This window comes from Trichechus manatus, unplaced genomic scaffold (genome assembly GCF_000243295.1).
Source record: "Trichechus manatus latirostris isolate Lorelei unplaced genomic scaffold, TriManLat1.0 scaffold00070, whole genome shotgun sequence".
Taxonomy (NCBI): domain Eukaryota; kingdom Metazoa; phylum Chordata; class Mammalia; order Sirenia; family Trichechidae; genus Trichechus; species Trichechus manatus.
The window spans coordinates 7,274,472-7,294,269 of record NW_004444006.1 but is presented as its reverse complement, the minus strand read 5'-3'; the positions used below and the strand labels follow the sequence as shown (position 1 = coordinate 7,294,269).

The following is a 19,798-nucleotide window of genomic DNA, read 5'->3' as shown; positions in this document are numbered from 1 at the left end:
CAGCAGATTTGCCCAATACAATGCGTCCTTTGATTTCTTGACTGCTACTTCTGTGGGCATTGATTGTGGATCCAAGTAAAATCATATCCTTGACAAATTCAGTCTTTTCTCTGTTTATCATGATGTTGCTTATTGGTACAGTTGTGAGGAATTTTATTTTCTTTACGTTGAAGCGTAATCCATACTGAAGGCTGTGGTCTTTGATCTTCATCAGTAAGTGCTTCAAGTCTTCTTCACTTTCAGCAACAAAGTTGTGTCATCTGCATAACGCACGTTGTTAATGAGTCTTCTTCCAATCCTGATGCCACATTCTTCTTCTTGGATTATATGCTCCGCATACAGATTAAATAGGTATGTTGAAAGGATACAACCCTGACACACAGCTTTCATGACTTTAAACCATGCAGTGTCCCCTTGTTCTGTTCAAACGACTGCCTCTTGATCTATGTAAAGGTTCCTCATGAGCGCAACTAAGTGCTCTGGAATTCCCATTCTTAGCAATGTTATCCATAATATTATGATCCACACGGTTGAATGCCTTTGCATAGTCAATAAAACACAGGTAAATATCTTTCTAGTATTCTCTGCTTTCAGCCAGGTTCCATCTGACATCAGCAATGATACCCCATGTTCCACATCCTCTTCTGAATCTGGCTTGAATTTCTGGCAGTTCCCTGTCAATATACTGCTTCAGCCACTTTCGAAGGATCTTCAGCAAAATTTTACTTGTGTGTGATATTAATGATTTTGTTCTATAATTTCTGCATTTGGTTGGATCATCTTTCTTGGGAATAGGCATAAGTATGGATCTTTCCCAGTTCTTTGGCCAGGTAGCTGTCTTCCAAATTTCTTGGCATAGATGAGTGAGCAATTCCAGTGCTGCATCCGTTCGTTGAAACATCTCATTGGTATTCCATCAATTCCTGGAGCCTTGTTTTTTGCCAGTGCCTTCAGTGCAGCTTGGACTTCTTCCTTCAGTACCATTGGTTCCTGATCATATGTTAACTCCTGAAATGGTTGAATTCAACCAATTCTTTTTGGTGTAGTGACTCTGTGTATTCCTTCCATCTTCTTTTGATGCTTCCTGAATCGTTCAATATTTTCCCCGTAGAATCCTTCAATATTGCAACTTGAAGCATGAATTTTTTTCTTCAGTTCTTTCAGCTTGAGAAATGCTGAGCGTGTTCTTCCCTTTTGGTTTTCTGTCTCCAGGTCTTTGCACATGTCAGTATAATACTTGTCTTTTCAAGCCGCTCTTTGAAATCTTCTGTTCAGCTCTTTTAGTTCATCATTTCTTCCTTTGGTTTTAGCTACTTGATGTTCAAGAGCAAGTTTCAGCATCTCTTCTGACATCCATTTTGGTCTTTTCTTTATTTCCTGTCTTTTTAATGACCTCTTTCTTTCTTCATGTTAATATGTCCTTTATGTCATTCCTCAACTCGTCTGGTCTTCGGTCATACTGCTCAACACATCAAATCTATTCTTGAGATGGTTTCTAAACTCAGGTGGGATATACTCAAGGTTGTACTTTGCTCTCGTGGACTTGTTCTAATTTTCTTCAGCTTTAACTTGAACTTGTATGTGAGCAATTGATGGTCTGTTCGCAGTTGGCCTCTGACCTTGTTCTGACTGATGATATTGAGCTTTTCCATCATCTCTTTCCACAGATGTAGTCGATTTGATTCCTGTGCATTCCATCTGGCAAGGTCCACATGTACGGTTGCCATTTATTTTGTTGAAAAAAGGTATTTGCAATGAAAAAGTCATTGGTCTTGCAAAATTATATCCTGGGATTTCTGACATCGTTTCTAACACTGAGGCCATATTTTCCAACTACCAATACTTCTTCTTTGTTTCCAACTTTTGCATTCCAATCACCAGTAATTATCAATGCATCCTGATTGCATGTTTGATCAATTTCACACTGCAGAAGTTGGTAAAAATCTTCAGTTTCTTCATCTTTGGCCTTAGTTGTTGTTCCATAAATTTGAATAATAGTTGTATTTACTGGTCTTCCTTGTAGGTGTATGGATATTAGCCTATTATTGACAGCGTTGTACTGCAGGATAGATCTTGAAATGTTCTTTTTGACGATGAATGCAGCGCCATTCCTCTTCAAGTACTTATTCCTGGCATAGTAGACCATAGGATTGTCTGATTCAGAATGGCCAATACCAGTCCATTTCAGCTCACTAATTCCTAGGATATTGATATTTATGCGTTCCATTTCATTTTTGATGATTTCCAAATTCCTGGGTTCGTACTTCATACATTCCACATTCTGATTATTAATGGATGTTTGCAGCTGTTTCTTCTCATTTTGAGTCCTGCCACATCAGCAAATGAAGGTCCCAAAAGCTTGACTCCATCTACGTCATTAAAGTTGACTCTCCTCTGAGCAGGCAGCTCTTCCCCAGTCATCTTTTGAGTGCTTTCCAACCTGAGGGGCTCATCTTCTGGCACTGTATCCGACAGTGTTCCACTGCTATTCATAAGGTTTGCACTCGCTAATTCTTTTCAGATGTAGACCGCTGGGTCCTTCTTCCTAGTCTGTCTTAGTCTGGAAGTTCAGCTGAAACCTGTTTGCCATGGGTGACCCTGCTGGTATTCGAATACCAGTGGCATAGTTTCCAGCATCACAGCAACAGGCAAGCCCCCACAGTAAGACAAACTGACAGACGTATGAGGGTGGTTCATGGGAGGAGGTCAAAACATCAACATTAACAGGAGTTTGGAAGAAATTGATTCCAACCCTCATGGATGACTTTGAGGGGTTCAAGACTTCAGTGGAGGAAGTAACTGCAGATATGGTGGAAATAGCTAGAGAACTAGAATTAGAGGTGGATCCTGAAGATGTGACTGAATTGCTGCAATCTCATGATAAAATTTTAATGAATGAGGAGTTGCTTCTTATGGATGAGCAAAGAAAGTCATTTCCTGAGATGGAATGTACTCCTGGTGAAGATGCTGTGAACACTGCTGAAATGACAACAAAGGATTTAGAATATTACATAAACTTATTTGACAAAGCACCAGCAGGGTTTGAGAGGCTTGACTCCAATTTTGAAAGAAGTTCTGCTGTGGGTTAAATGCTATCAGACAACATCACATGCTACAGAGAAATCTTTTGTGAAAGAAAGAGTCAATTGATGTGACAAATTCATTGTTGTCTTATTTTAAGAAATTGCCACAGCCACCCCAACCTTCAGCAACCACTACCCTGATCAGTCAGCAGCCATCAAGATCGAGGCAAGACTTTCCACTAGCAAAATGATTACGACTCTCTCAAGGCTCAGATGATGGTTAATGTTTTTTAGCAATAAAAGTTTTTAAAAATTAAGGCATGTACTTTTTTTTTTAGATATAATGCTATTGCACACTTAGTAGACTACAGTATAGTGTAAACATAACTTTTATATGTACTGGGAAACCAAAAAATTTGTGTGACTTGCTTTATTGCAGTGGTCTGGAACTGAACCTGCAATATATCTGAGGTATGCTGGTATATTTACAACACCAGCAATAAAAACAAGAAGATGCTGAGGCTGCTTATCATAAGCAAACACATCATGAGATTTGGTTCCTTGCTTTAGAGGGTTAGGATTATGGTTTCATTGGACATCATAGTTAATTGGCCTAATAACATGTTCAGTGCTTCTGTTCTACCTCTTAGTTCATTGTGTAGTGCCTGGGGTCTTAAAAGCTTGCAAGTGGCCATTCAGGGTGCAACAGTTGGCCTCTGTTTACCTGGAACAACAGAGGAAGAAGGAGAGTCACGAATAGGAGGAGGAAATTAAATGTGTGGCTAACTGCCTTCATGAATAACTGCCTCCATTGCCATGAGACCAGAAGAACTGGATGATCCCTGGTTACCATTACTGAATATTTTGATTGGAGGTTCTAGAGAAGATTTCTGATCAAAAGGGAGGAAATGTAGAACAGAATTTCAAATTATCATGGACTCTAGTCTTTCTGGAGCCGTGGAGGGTGGATGAACCCCTGAAATGATTATCCTGACATAATTTTTAAACCTTAAACCTGAAATCTTCTTAAAACTAAACAGTAGTTTAGCTTAATTAGTAAAGAATATCTGCCTTGAGTATTATGCTCTTTTAAGAACTGTCTATATGGGATCAAATTGATAATAGCAACTCAAAAGATTGATTGGATAACTTAGGGGGCAGTGAGTTTGTTTTAATGAGGGAAGAACAATTTAGAAAAGCAGGGTGAGAATGGTTGCACAACTCAAAGAATATAACCAATGTCACTGAATTGTACATGTACAAATTGTTGAATTGATGTATGTTCTGCTGTGTATATTCTCAACAACAACAGCAAAAAATAAAATAAATTAAAAAAAAGACCCTAAGGATTACAACTGAATATTGTCTGATACAGTGCTGGAAGATGAGCTCCCCTAGGTTGGAAGGCACTCAAAATACACAACGGCTGCAACAATAGACTCAGACGTACCTGTGATCGTGAAGATGACACAGGACTGGGCAGTGTTCCATTCTGTTTTACATAAGGTTGCCATGAGTCGAAGCTGACTTGAGATCAACTAACAACTATATCAACAAGATTATACAGTTTAAGTAAATATTTGAAAGTTGAATTAAAAAATAATAGAATGACAAATGTTGCCATGTGAGAGATTTAGATTTTTAAAAATGATAAAGAATAGTTTCCTCATGAGGTGGGTTGATAACCTTTGCAATGGCTTATTGAGAAAAATTATATAAGTTTTTTCTACTTGGGAGAGCAAACAAGAAGAGCAACAGACAAAAACCCAAAGCAAATTCATGTGGTTGGGTGATTTAAATGCGTTCCATTGTCTGGTAAAGCTGTAGCACTTTAGATAAATAGGCAAGGTATAGTGTGTTGACACTTGTTCATTTTCAGCAAGCACAGTGACAGCAAATACATTTATGGAAAGTGTATTGCCCCATTATAAAGGATACATTGAGGTAATAAATCAAAGAGTGAACCTCTGAACTGCTTGACTTTGTAAAGACAAATGACTTTTGTCTGTATGCACCAAGTAAAATTTATTACTAGGTATTTCTCTTTATGAATGTAAACCAAATGGTATACAACTTCAAGGCAGGAATGGTGTAATTGGTGATTAATGTAGTCATTAATATACTACTCATGACTTCACTGTTTTCTTAGGATGTTTAGAAAACAGTTCCATTCCTTTGCCTCTCAGATAAACATCTTTTCTCCTAAGAGTCTTAGCTCTAGTAGTTATGGGAAGGGAAGAGTTAGAAATTTATCTATAGGAAAATCTTAGTACACACATGAACTGTGCTATATTAAAATACATTAACTCTAAGCTCATACTATTCTACATATCAAGCAACATTGTTCTGGCTGGTTTTCACTACTTGTCAAATAGCAGGAATATCGTGGATGAAGTGGGTACTGCAGCCCTAGGACCTCATCTGGTATACCATCTTACTACATGTAGCAGTTCTTAATCAGCTATTTGGGTGCTTGTTATGTCTATAGTATTTGTTAGATACAGTTGAGAATAGGAGGTAGTACAGGAAGCCCTCATTTTAAAGGAGTATTGTTCCAAAATTATGTTGACTGGAAGATATTTTGTCTCCTTAAAAACAAATTAAGTGTACCTGAATTATGTTAGGTGATGAAAAAGTCATCAAGATTTATAAGCTGCAAATTTTATTATTTGGAAGAATGATGGAACAATGAGCAGAGATGGGAAGTTTGGAAGGTAGAGGAATGTCTTTTAAATTTTAGTTTTAGACATGTTCATTTGAGGTGACAAATAAGGTTGGAGATACCAGACTGCAGCTTATTAGAAAGGTCAGGGCTGTACCTATGTATTTGGTTATTCACATAGAAGTGATAGTTGAAACTACAAGAGTACTCGTGTTCTCTGAAGGAGAAAATGTAGAGCAGTGGTTCTTAAACATTGGTATAAACAAAATTACCTGTTGGGCCTGTTAAAAATACAGATGGTCAGGCCCCAACATTGGAGGTTTTGATTAAGTAGACTTAGGATGAAACCTTGACATCTCTATAATTGGAAAAAAAAAATTTCAGGTAATTCTCATGTTCACCAAATTTTAAGAACCATTGGTGTTGAGAGGTGAACTGCATGGTGATTTTAACCTTTGATCCTCCAGTTAGGACTGGGAAGAAAAAAACAAGGATAGGAGACCAAAAGGAACAATAAAAAAATTCTAGACATTCAAGCGGCTAAAAGACACATGAGGAAATGCTCACCATCATTAGCCACTAGAGAAATGCAAATCAAACTACAATGAGATACCATCTCACCCTGAAATTACTGGCACTAATCAAAAAAACAGAAAATAACAAATGTTGAAAAGGTTGTGGGGAGATCATGCACTGTAGGGTCACTATGAATTGGAATCCACTTGATGGCAACAGATGTGGGATGCACTCCTGGTGGGAATGTGAAATGGTACAACCACAATTGAAAATGATATGGCGCCTCCTTAAAAAGCTAAAAATAGAAATACCATATGATCTAGCAATCCCACTCCTAGGAGTACATCCTAGAGAAATGAGTCATCACATGAATAGACATATGCAAACCTATGTTCATTGCAGCATTATTCACAATAGTAAAAAGATGAAAACAACCTAAGTGCCCATCAACAGGTGAATAACAAAAAATCAAACCCGTTTCCATCTAATCGATTCTGACTCATAGCGACCCTATAGTACAGAGTAGAACTGCCCCTACGGTTTCCAAGGAGTGGCTGGTGGATTCGAACTGCTGACCTTTTGGTTAGTAGCCATAGCTCTTAACCACTGTACTACCAGGTCTCCAACGAGGAATGGATAAACAAATTAAAGTGCATACACACAATGGCCCCACATGTCTGCCAGTTATTCATACTGTGGTGGCTTGAGTGTTGCTGTGATGCTGCAAGCTATGCCATTGGTGTTTCAAATATCAGCAGGGTCACCCATGGTGGACAGGTTCCAGCTGAGCATCCAGACTAAGAGACTAGAAGAAGGACCTGGAAGTCTACTTCTGAAAAAATTAGCCACTGAAAACCTTATGAATAGCAGTGAAACATTATCTGATATAGTGCCAGAAGATGAGCCCCTCAGGTTGGAAGGCACTCAAAATATGACTGGGGGAGAGCTGCCTCCTCAGAGTAGAGTCGACCTTAATGACATGGATGGAGTCAAGCTTTTGGGACCTTCATTGGCTGATGTGGCACGACTCAAAATGAGAAGAAACAGCTGCAAACTGTTTACAGTGTGAATCTAGGAAAACTGGAAGTCGTCAAAAAAGAAATGGAACTCATAAACGTCTATAACCTAGGCATTAAACCCATTGTTGTCAAGTCAATTCTGACTCTTAGCGACCCTATAGGACGGAGTAGAACTGCCCCATAGGGTTTCCAAGGAATGGCTGGTGGATTCAAACTGCCATCCTTTTGGTCAACAACCAAATCCTTAACCACTGCACCACCAGGGTTCTGTACTAGGCATTAATGAGCTGGAAAGGACTGGTATTGACTATTTTGAGTTGGACTATTGTATGGTCTACCATGCCGGGAATGACAACGTGAAGAGGAATGGCATTGTGTTCAATGTCAAAAAGAACATTTCAAGATCTATCCTGAAGTACAACGCTGTCAGTGATAAGATAATAGTCATACGCCTACAAGGAAGACCAGTAAATATGAGTATTATTCAAATTTACAGACCAACCACTAAGGCCAAAGATGAAGAAATTGAAGACTTTTGCCAACTTCTGCAGTGTGAAATTGATCAAACATGCAATCAAGACGCATTGATAATTACTGGTGAGTGGAATGCAAAAGTTGGAAATAAAGAAGAAGTATTGGTAGTTGAAAAATACGGCCTTTGTGATAGAAATGATGCTGGAGGTCCGTGATAGAATTTTGAAAGACCAACAATTTATTCATGGTAAGTACCTTTTTTCAACAAGAGAAACAGCAAGTATACACGTGGACCTCGCCAGACGGAATGCACAGGAATCAAATCGACTACACCTGTGGAGAGAAACAATGGAAAAGCTCAGTCAGAACAAGGTCCAGGGCCAACTGCTGAACAAGCCATCAATTGCTGCTATGCAAGTTCAAGCTGAAGTTGAAGAAAATTTAAACAAGTCCATTAGTATGACCTTGAGCATATCCCAGCAGAATTTAGAGACCATATCAAGAATAGATTTGACGCATTGAACAAGAATAGATTTGACGCATTGAACACTAATGACTGAAGACCAAACAAGTTGTGGAATTACATCAAAGACATCATACATGAAGAAAGCAAGAGGTCATTAAAAAGACAGGAAATAAAGAAAAGACCAAAATGGATATCAGAAAAGACTCTGAAGCTTGTTCTTGAATGTAGAGTAGGTAAAGTGAAAGGAAGAAATGAAATAAAAGATCTGAATAGAAGATTTCAAAGGGTGGCTTGAGAAGACAAAGTAAAGTATTATAATGGAGTTAGAAAACCAAAAGGGAAGAACACGCTTGGCATTTCTCAAGCTGAAAGAACTGAAGAAAAAATTCAAACCTCAAGTTGCAATATTGAAGGTTTCTATGGGCAAAATATTAATTGACGCAGGAAGCATCAAAAGAAGATGGAAGGAGTACACAGAATTACTGTATCAAAAATAATAGGTCGATGTTTAACCATTTCAGGAGGGAGCATATGTTCAAGAACTGATGGTACTGAAGGAAGAAGTCCAAGCTGCACTGCAAAACAAGGCTTCAGGAACTGACGGAATACCAACTGAGATGTTTCAACAAACTGATGCAGCGCTGGAGGTACTCACTGATTTATGCCAAGAAATTTGAAGGACAGCTTACTTGGACAACCGACTGGAAGAGATGTATATTTTTATCCATTCCAAAGGAAGGTGATCAAATAGAATGCAGAAATTATCAAACAGTATCGTTAATATCACACACAAGTAACAATTATTGTGAGGATGGTGCAGGACTGTGCAGTGTTTTGTTCTGTTGTACGTAGGGTCACTATGAGTCGAAACCAACTCGACAGCTATCAACAAGAACACACAATGGAATACTACACAACTATAAAGAACAAAGATGAATCCAGGAAATATCTCACAATATGGGTGAATCTGGAGGGTATTATGCTGAGTGAAATAAGTCAGTCACAAAAGGACAAATATTGTATGAGACCACTATTATAAAGAAACAAGAAAATTTGGTTTACACACAGGAACAAAAACCAATCTTTGATGGTTATGAAGGACGGGAGGGTTCAGAAGGGAAATCACTAACTAGATAGAATACAAGTGTTAACTTTGGTGAAGGGAAAGGCAGCTCACAATATAGGGGAAGTCAGCACAACTTGACCAAGGCAGTCATGGAAGCTTCCTAGACACATCCAAACACCTTGAGGGACTGAGTTACTGGGGCTGGGTCCTGGAGACCATGGTCTCGAGGATCATCTAGGTCAACTGGCATAACACGGTTCATAATGAAAATGTTCTACATCCTACTTTGGTGTGTAGCCCCTGGGGTCTTAAAAGCTTGCGAGTGGCCCTCTAGGATACATCTAGTGATCTCATCCCATCTAGAGCAAAGGAGAATGAAGAAAACCAAAGACACAAGGGAAATAGGAGTCCAAAGGACTAGAGGACCGCATTTACTACAGCCTCCACCAGCCTGAGCCCAGAAGAACTAGATGGTGTCAGGCTACCACCACTGACCGCTCTGTCAAGGATTACAATAGTGTCCTGGACAGAGCAGATGAAAAATGTAGAACAAAATTAAAATTTATTAAAAAAAAAGACCAGACTTACGGGTCTGACAGAGACTGGAGGAACCCCAAGACTATAGCCCCTGGACACCCTGCTAACTTAGAACTGAAGCCACTCCCAAAATTCACCTTTCAGCCAAAGATTAGACAGGCCTATGAAACAAACAATAACACATGAGAAGAATGTGCATCTTAGTTCAGTGAAGTATATGAGACCAAGTGGGCAACGCCTGCCCAAAAGCAAAGACGAGAAGGCAGGAAGGGACAGGAAAATTGGATGAATGGACATGGGGTACCCGGGGTGTAAAGGGAAAGGGGAAGAGTGCTGACACAATGTGGGGATGGCAACCAACATCACAAAACATTTTGTGCATAAATTTTTGGAATGAGAAACTAATTAGAGCTGTAAACTTTCACCTAAAGCACAATAAAATTAAAAAAATAATTCTAAAGGAGACTCACTGCTCACTTTTTGAGTGCATACTCTGTACAAGGTTGTCATGCCAGGTTATGACAGGCAGTAGGTGAAAGGTATAAGGTAAGTCCAGAACAAAGATACCAGGCACGCATTATGCTTAAGGATCTGGAAAAATAGGTTGAAGTTCAATAAACAACAAAAATAAAGAATCATAAATGCCAGAGGGCACAATACTGTATGTTGTCTAAAGTCAATTCAAATATCAGGCTGTGGACACTGATGGAGCAGAGTAAGGCAGATGTTCATAGCAGTCAGTCAGCAAGCAACTGACCAAAATGCCTAGAATATATGGGGGTGAAGAAAAGGCTGGATAGAGCTAAAGTAACAGAGAAAACATCCTTATACTGAAGTAGCATTATGTCTCAGCCTCAAACACCTTTGGCCTGAAGGAAGACTCGTTGGTTAATAACTATAAACAGGTGGAACATGAATGTTGTGATTGGAATGACGTTCTTAGACTGAGAAATTTCCTACACAGTGACACTACTCAATGCTGAATCAGGATAGTGTGAGGCCAAGGGTATGTTGATCATTGTAAAATGTTGCTGTGAAGTCAGGAAAGTGATCTTTGGGGGTACCGTTTAAGTAAAGTGGTAAGCATGCAAAACAGATTGCAGGGCTTTACTGAGATGAGTGGGCAGCAAGAAAATAGAGATAGCAAGTAGATCGTTCAATTCATGTAGTTGTAAGGGAGAGGAGAAATGGGATGATAGATTGAAGCACAGTGTGGTCAATTCATTTTTTTTTCCAAGAGGAGATGGATATGTTTGAAGGTAGAGGGGGAAGGAAGAAGTTGAGAGGGAGATACTGAAGATACCTTTGAATAGAAGAAATAATTGAGACATCAAGGTCCTTGAAAATGCTGAAAAATTAGTAAACCTTAGAAAAAAGAAAATAAACATTTTCAAAACTGGAGATGTAAGTCAATGTAAATATATGGTTAGAAATTATTTGACAGAAACATTTTTTTCCCAAGAAACTAATTTTTGTGAAGGGATTAATAAATTCTACACTTCATGATGGATAATAAAGATTTGACCAGTTTGTTGACTCCATAAATTTAGCTGGGCAAATATTCTCTTTTTCATTGGAATATTGTTTAGAAATGACAGCTGAGATCTAACATAAAGGCAACGAATTCAGTTATATGTGAAGTCATCTTTAAAAAGCTTGGCTATGATTTATTATGAAAGAAACTACAGAAATAAAGAGGTTGCAATTATTCAAACTTGAAAATAGGGAAAACAAACAGTATTGTGAAAGTATTTGTATTTACTAAATTCTACTTCAAGAACTTCTAAGTCATCTGCACAAAAGAATATATTTAGAAAGTTTCACATTTTGGGAGAAAAATCTAAAACTAGCCTGATATGCAGAGATTTTGTCAGATGTTGATATCTTTAGAATTATTCTCCTGCTAGCGTGGTACATACAAGAGCATCACATGGAGTCATATATCTTCAGTGAGTCTTTGGGATTTAAGACCTGTAGAAATTAAAATTTGAGAATTAAATATTTCTCTGACTGGAGCATTAACGAATGATTTATTTGATAAGCCTCAGGTCATATACTTTTGAAAATTGCTTTAAAAAAAGTCCTTTAGAGTTCTTATTTTTAATAATAACTACAAAACTGGCTTCACATCTGTCCTCATTTCTCTTTATAGGTATATATAAAAGAAGAATTAATGTTTTGTGTTTTTGGGTGTCTAATTACTGTTTTGCAGTATGTCATGTTGCTTGCAAGCTAGCGTGCATGGGTGAAGGCTCAATTTCTTCAGAAAAAGCTATTCGAAGACAGATTTTGGTAAGTGCTAATTAATTGAGGAGAAAATGCAAATGGAATGAAAAATAAAAAAAAGCTGAGTTTATTCTGTCTCATGTATACAAAGTAGAACCTCACTCCATAGGGTTTCAAGACTGTGACCTTTCAGAAGCAGATTGCCAGGCCTTTCTTCCAAGGTGCCTGTGGGTTTAAATTGCCAACCTTTCAGTTAGCAGTTGAGTGCTTAACCATTTGTGCCACCCAGGGACCACATAAATGCAATGAGATGGTGGTTATACCTATGAAGATGATTGAAGTTAGTGTAAACCTGGAAGGAGGTTGAATCCTTTAGTGCTATCCTTGTTCCTTTTATGATAGATATATTTACTGGAGTTAAAGGTCTCAGCAGTACTATAGTTGTTATTACAGTAGTTCAGTGGACTCAATATTGAACTTATAGTTCAGGATTTATGAATTATTTTTGCTTTTACCACCTCTAACTTGTTAGAATAGTAGTTTCTACATCTAGAAAAACTTGAGCAGTATTATTTAGTCTTAAAAGAATTTTGGGGGAGAGGCAGGGACAAGATGGTGGAATAGTCAGACCTTCCGGTGGTCCCTCTTACAACAAAGACCCGAAAAAACAAGTGAGTTGATTATATATGAGAATCTAGGAGCCCTGAATATCAAAGACAAAGGTGAAGAATTGGACTGAGTGGCAGGGGGAGGGAGAGATGTTTCAGAGGCAGTGAGGAGTTGCCAGACCTGACCTGGTGGGAACAGGCACCCTGTGGGCCAGATCAGCTGGTGTGCGCAGTGAGGCAAGCAGAGGCATTTGGGACGCATTTTCCACACTGGGAGAGACCGAGTGGCAGAGAGTCTACTCAAGCCTCCCAAACCAGTGAAAAGCGGTGCTCGATCAGCAAAAGATAAGTACATGCATCTCACCTACCATGTGGATCAAAAAATACCCATTTGGGAAGAACCTGTCTCCCATTTACCTGCTCCCTCCCCACTCAGCAACAGGTCTCAGGACCGCTTCAGTGACTGCCACTTCCCCTGGGCCGGAAGTGGGACCTGTCACATACCCTGAGCCATTTTCCTGGCCTTGGAGAGGGAACAAATTAACAAAAAGGAAAAAATAATCTGTCAGCTCCTCTAAGCCAGGAACTCAAGGAAGGCAGAGCTCCTTTGCCTAGGCACACGTGTAAGGGGTCCATGGACTTTCAATGCCTTTCACCCCTGCATAGACCTGTGTGGGCCCAATTCAACAGCGTATGTCCTCATTAGCACAGTACAACATGGTACATACCTGAAGCCCAACTTCACTATATCAGCTATATGGTGGAGTGGTAGGTTCGTGACATTTGACACCACTCTGTCCATTAAGCAGGGTCCCACATCAGGGGCCTGAGGACTGGGGCTCCACCCACACCACCTAGCCACCCTAGACAGGGGTCTGAGAATAAGTTGTGCCTCCCAGTACTTACAGCCAAAAGCACCGGGTGCCCATAGTCTGGCTGTAAAACCCACCCACCTGCGCACTCTAGGGAACAGGGACACGCTTTCCTCCCAGATACTCAGGGGCAGTCATTAGCCCCCTGCCTTACTCAGCAGGTGACTCCCTACTCCACCCAGATACCTGTGCCTACACCAATCACTCCTGCCTGTCTAGGATGGTAGGTGAGAGCCTGCACCACACGCTTGGTGACCAACTACCTGGACACCTGAGCTGAATCCATACAAGAAAAGTAAACAGACTCCTGGGCTCACGTACCTAGTAACAGATCTAACCACCTGGTGACAGGATGGTAGAGCTTCAAAGATGCAAGTAATCAAACTAGCTCACACAAGCAGCCTATTTGGGCATATCAAAACAAAACAAAACAAGAAGCTAGGACACAGTAAGCAAACATAAAATAAATATAATAACTTACTGATGGCTTGGAGACAACAGTCAATATCAAATCACATAAAGAGGCAGACCATGATGGCTTCAGCCAGCTCCCAAAACAAAGAATCAAGAAATTTTCTGGAAGAAGAGAATTTCTTGGAATTACCAGAGGTAGAATACAAAAGATTAATATACAGAACTCTTCAGTAGATCAGGAAAGAGATCATGCAAATTGCAGAACATGCTAAGGAACACACCAACAAAGCAATAGAGGAACTTAAAAAGATTATAGAAGAGCATAAAGACAAATTTAACAAACTGCAAGAATCCATAGAGAGACAGAATACAGAAATCCAGAAGATTAACAGTACAATTTCAGAATTAGACAACTCCATAGAAAGTCATAGGAGCAGAATTGAGGCAATGGAAGTCATAATTAATGAGATGGAAGATAAAGCTCTTGACACCAACCTATTTGAGAAAAAATCAGATAAAAGAATTTTAAAAAATGAAGAAACCCTAAGAATTATGTGGGACTGTATCAAGAGGAATAACCTCTGAGTGATTGGAGTGCCAGAACAGGGGGAGATAACAGAAAATACAGAGAGAATTGTTGAAGATTTGTTGGCAGAAAACTTCCCTGATGTTGTGAAAGATGAGAAGAAATCTATCCAAGATGCTTATTGAACCCCACACAAGGTAGATCCCAAAAGAAAGTCACCAAGACATATTATAATCAAACTTGCCAAAACCAAAGATAAAGACAGAATTTTAAGAGCATCTAGGGGTAAACAAAAAGACATCTATAAAGGAGAGTCAATAAGACTAAGCTCAGACTACTCAGCAGAAACCATGCAGGCAAGAAGGCAATGGAATGACATATATAAAGACTTGAAGGAGAAAAATTGCCAGCCAAGAATTATATATCCAGCAAAACTGTCTCTCAAATATGATGGTGAAATTAGGGCATTTCCAGATAAATAGAAGTTTAGGGAATTTGCAAAAACCAAATGAAAATTACAAGAAGTACTAAAGGGAGTCCTCCACTTAGAAAATCAATAACAACAGATAACAGCCCAAGACTAGAACACAGGACAGAGCAACCAGATATTAACTCAGATAGAGAAGTCAGAAAAATAAATCAAAGCAAAAACACTGAAAATAGGGAAACAGAGACGTCAATATGTAAAAGATGACAACATTAAAACAAAAAAGAGAGAGACTAAAGAAATGTAGTCATAAATCTTTCATTTGGAGAGGAAGTCAAGGTGATATAAAGAAATAAAAGAGTGGTTTATACTTTGAAAAATAGGGGTAAATATTAAGGTAAACACAAAGGAAACTAACAATCCTATACATCAAAATAAAAAACAAGAAAAACACGAAGACTCACGAATAAAAAAAAAATCAACAACAATGAAAAAGATGAAAAGAAAATATATAGAGAAAAACGACTCAGCACAGAAAATTAAATGGAACAAAGAAACTGTCAACAACACCAAAAAAAAAGACATCAAAGTGACAGCACGAAACATACCTGTCAATAATTATGCCGAATTTAATGGACTAAACGCACCAATTAAGAGACAGAGAGTGGCAGAATGGATTAAAAAACATGATCTGCCTATATGCTGCCTACAAGAGACACACCTTAGACTTAAAGACACAAATGAACTAAAACTCAAAGGATGGAAAAAAATGTATCAAGGAAACAAAACTCAAAAAAAAGTAGGAGTGGCAATATTAATCTCTGACAAAATAGACTTTAAAGTAAAATCCACCATAAAGGATAAGGAAGGACACTATATAATGATTAAAGGGTCAATACACCAGGAGGACATGCTATAATAAAAATTTACGCACCCAATGACAGGGCTCCAAGATACATAAAAAAAATTCTAACGGAATTGAAAAGAGAGATATACAGCTCCAAAATAATAGTAGGAGATTTCAACACACCCCTTTTGGTGAAGGACAGAACGTCCAGAAAGAAGCTCAATAAAGTCACGGAAGATCTAAATGCCATTATCAACCAACTTGATCTCATAGACATATACAGAACACTCTACCCAACAGCAGCCAAGTATGCTTTCTTTTCCAATGCATATGAAACATTCTCCAGAATAGACCACATATTAGGCCATAAAGCAAGCCTTAACAAAATCCAAAGCATTGAAATATTACAAAGCATTGTTTCTGACCATAAAGCCATAAAAATAGAAATCAATAACAGAAAAAAGCAAGGAAAAAACATCAAACACATGGAAACAGAACAACACCTTGCTCAAAAACTACTGGGTTGTAGAAGAAATTAAGGATGGAATAAAGAAATTTCACAGAATCAAATGAGAATGAAAACACATCCTACCAGAACATTTGGGACTTAGCAAAAGCAGTGCTCAGATGTCAGTTTATAGCAATAAACGCACACATCCAAAAAGAAGAAAGGGCCAAAATGAAAACATTATCCCTAAAAGTTGAACAAGTAGAAAGAGAGCAGCAAAAGAAGCCGTCAGGCACCGGAAGAAAGGAAATAATAAGAATTAGAGCAGAATTAAATGAAATAGAGAATAGAAAAAATTGAAATAGTTAACAAGACCAAAAGCTGGTTCTTTGAAAAGATCAACAAAATTGATAAACCATTGACCAAACTGACAAAAGAAAAACAGGAGAGGAAGCTAATAACCTGAATAAGAAATGAGATGAGCGAGATCACAGCCGACCCAACTGAAATTAAAAGAATCGTAACAGAATACTATAAAAAATTGTAACAAATATGAAAACCTAGAGGAAATTGACAAATTTCTAGAAACTCACTAGCTACCTAAACTAACACAAACAGAGATAGAACAACTAAATAAACCCATACAAAAGAAGAGATTGAAAAGGTAATTTAGTATATCCCGACCAAAAAAAAAAAAGCCCTGGCCCTGAAGGTTTCACTGGAGAATTCTACCAAACTTTCAGAGAAGAATTAATACCACTACTACTGAAAGTATTTCAGAGCATAGAAAAGGATGGAATACTCCCAAACTCATTCTACAAAGCCAGCATAATCCTGATACCAAAGCCAGGTAAAGACACCACAAAAAAAGAAAATTAAAGACCAATATCTCTCACAAACATAGATGCAAAAATCCTCAACAAAATTCTAGCCAATAGAATTCAACAACGTATGAAGAAAATAATTCACCATAATCAAGTGGGATGTATACCAGGTATGAAGGGATGCTTCAACAGTAGAAAAACAATCAGTGTAATCCATCACATAAATAAAACAAAATACAAGAACCACATGATCTTGTCAATCGATGCAGAAAAGGCATTTGACAAAGTCTGACACCCATTCATGATAAAAACTCTCAGCAAAATAGGAATGGAAGGGAAATTTCTCAACGTAATAAAGGGCATTTATACAAAGCCAACAGCCAGCATCATCCTAAATGGAGAGACTTTGAAAGCATTCCCCTTGAGAACAGGAACCAGACAACGATGCCCTTTATTACCACTCTTATTGAACATTGTGCTGGAGTTAGTAGCCAGAGCAATTAGGCTAGAAAAAGAAATAAAGGGCATCCAAATTGGTAAGGAAGAAGTTAAAATATCTCTATTTGCAGATGATATGATCTTATGCACAGAAAACCCCAAAGAATCCACAAGAAAACTACACACACTACAGGGGAAGTCAGCACAACTGGACTAAACCAAAGCTAAGAAGTTTCCTGAATACAACCAAACACTTCAAGGGACAGAGTAGCAGGGGCATTGGTCTGGGGACCATGGTTTCAGGGGACATCTAGGTCAATTGGCATAACAAAATTTATTAAGAAAATGTTCTGCATCCCAATTTGGTGAGTGACATTTGGGGTCTTAAAAGCTAGCTAGTGGCCATCTAAGATACATCAACTGATCCTAACCCACCTGGATCAAAAGAGAATGAAGAACACCAAAGTCACAAGAAAAATAGTATCCCAAGAAACAGAAAGGGCCACATAAACCAGAGACTCTATCAGCCTGGGACCAGAACTAAATGGTGCCTGGTTACCACCAATGACCACCCTGACAAGGAACACAACAGAGAATCCCTGATGGAGCAGGAGAATAGTAGGGTGCAGAACTCAAATTCTAGTAAAAAGACCAGACTTAATGGAGGGACCCTAGAAGACATGGCCCCTGGACTCTGTTAGCCTAGAACTGAAACCATTCCCGAAGCCAACCTTTCAGATAAAGATTAGACTGGACTATAAGATATAAAATGATACTTGTGAAGAGAGTGCATCTTAACTCAAGTAGGCTCGTGAGACTAAATGGACAGCTTCTGTCCGGAGGTGAGATGAGAAGGCAGAAAGGGACAGGAGCTGGTTGAATGGACACGGGAAATCCAGAGTGGAAAGGAGGAGTGTGCTGTCACATTATAGGGAGAGCAGCTAGGGTCACATAAGAATGTGTGCATAAATTTTTGTGTGAGAAACTAACTTGAATTGTAAACTTTCACATAAAGCGCAATAAAAAAAGAATTTTTCAGAGTAATAAATAATGAAAATTATGACGCATTCAGCAAATAAAGAAAAGAGTACAGAATTTGAAGTCTGGAGACCTAAGTTTGAATGTGAACTTTGTGACTTACTAGCTGTGTGACTTTGGAAGATTCTCATTTGTAAAATGGGAATAATATTTTCCACTTGAAAGTGTTGTGGAATTAAAATTAGAATTTTGTGTTGGCGAAGAATATTGAGTATACCAAGGACTGCTAGAAGAAGGAACAAATCTGTGTTGGAGGAAGTACAGCCAGAATGCTCCTGAGAAGCGAGGATGGTGAAACTTCGTCTCATTAACTTTGGACATGTTGTCAGGAGGGGCCAATCCCTGGAGAAGGGCATCATGCTTGGTAAAGTAGAGGGTCAGTGAAAAAGAGGATGACCCTTAACGACATGGATTAACAGTGGCTACAACAATAGGCTCAAACATAGCAGTGATTGTAAGGATGGTGCAGGATGGGCAACACTTCATTCTGTTATAGATAAAATCACTATGAGTTGGAGCCGACTTGAAGGCATGTAACAACAATAATCATGGCAGAACCTAGAAGTCCTCCCATTGCATTTTTATTATTTAAAAAATTAATTTATTTAAACATTTATTTCCCCCCAAATACTACATCCATACATGTATAGCATACATACATATACATATGCTTAAATAAAATAAAAATTTTCACAAAAGTTATGAGAGTGATGAAAAGTAGTTCTCTGCCCTCTCCCTCCCTACCCACTGTCTTGCTCCCTAGAGGCAACTACGTGTTTTTTTTTTAGCGGAAAAATATTTTTTCTAGTATTTTTAAAAAAATATTTTATTATTGAAAAGTTCAAATACACACAAAAGAATAGCTAAGATAGTATAATGATTCCCCCAGTTACTCATCATCCAGCTAGAATAACCAATAATTCGTGGTTATTCTTGTTTCATCTGTATCTCCAACAGCAACTCCTGCTTCCCTGCCCTTTGCTGGTTTATTTTGAAGCAAATCCAAAGCATATCATTTTTCCTATAAATATATCAGTATGTATCTTTAAAAGACAATGTCTATTTTTAGTCAAACTCCCTACCCGTTATCTCACCTGATAAAATTTAATAAAGATTTCCCAAAAATCATCAAATATCCAGTCTGTCTGCCTCTATCTTTCTCTCCCCCTACTTGGTTTCTTAGAATCAGGATCAAAGAAGGTCCAGACATTCTATTTTAATGTGTCTCAATCTACATATTTCTTCCTCCTTTTTTAAAAATTTATTTATTTATTTATTTATTTATTTATATTGTACTTCAGGTGAAGGCTTACAGAACAAATAGTTCCTAATGAAATATCCAGTCTGTCTGCCTCTATCTTTCTCTC

General features: G+C 38.3%; 1 protein-coding gene across 1 annotated transcript in view; it reads left to right on the top strand.

Moving 5' to 3' along the window:
* TEX11 (testis expressed 11) overlaps positions 1-19,798 on the top strand; it is a 523,552-nt gene that overhangs the window by 10,577 nt on the left and 493,177 nt on the right. The window contains exon 4 of the mRNA XM_012556596.2: positions 11,976-12,055. Coding sequence (XP_012412050.2) covers positions 11,976-12,055 — 80 coding nt within the window. The remainder of the gene's footprint in view (positions 1-11,975; positions 12,056-19,798) is intronic.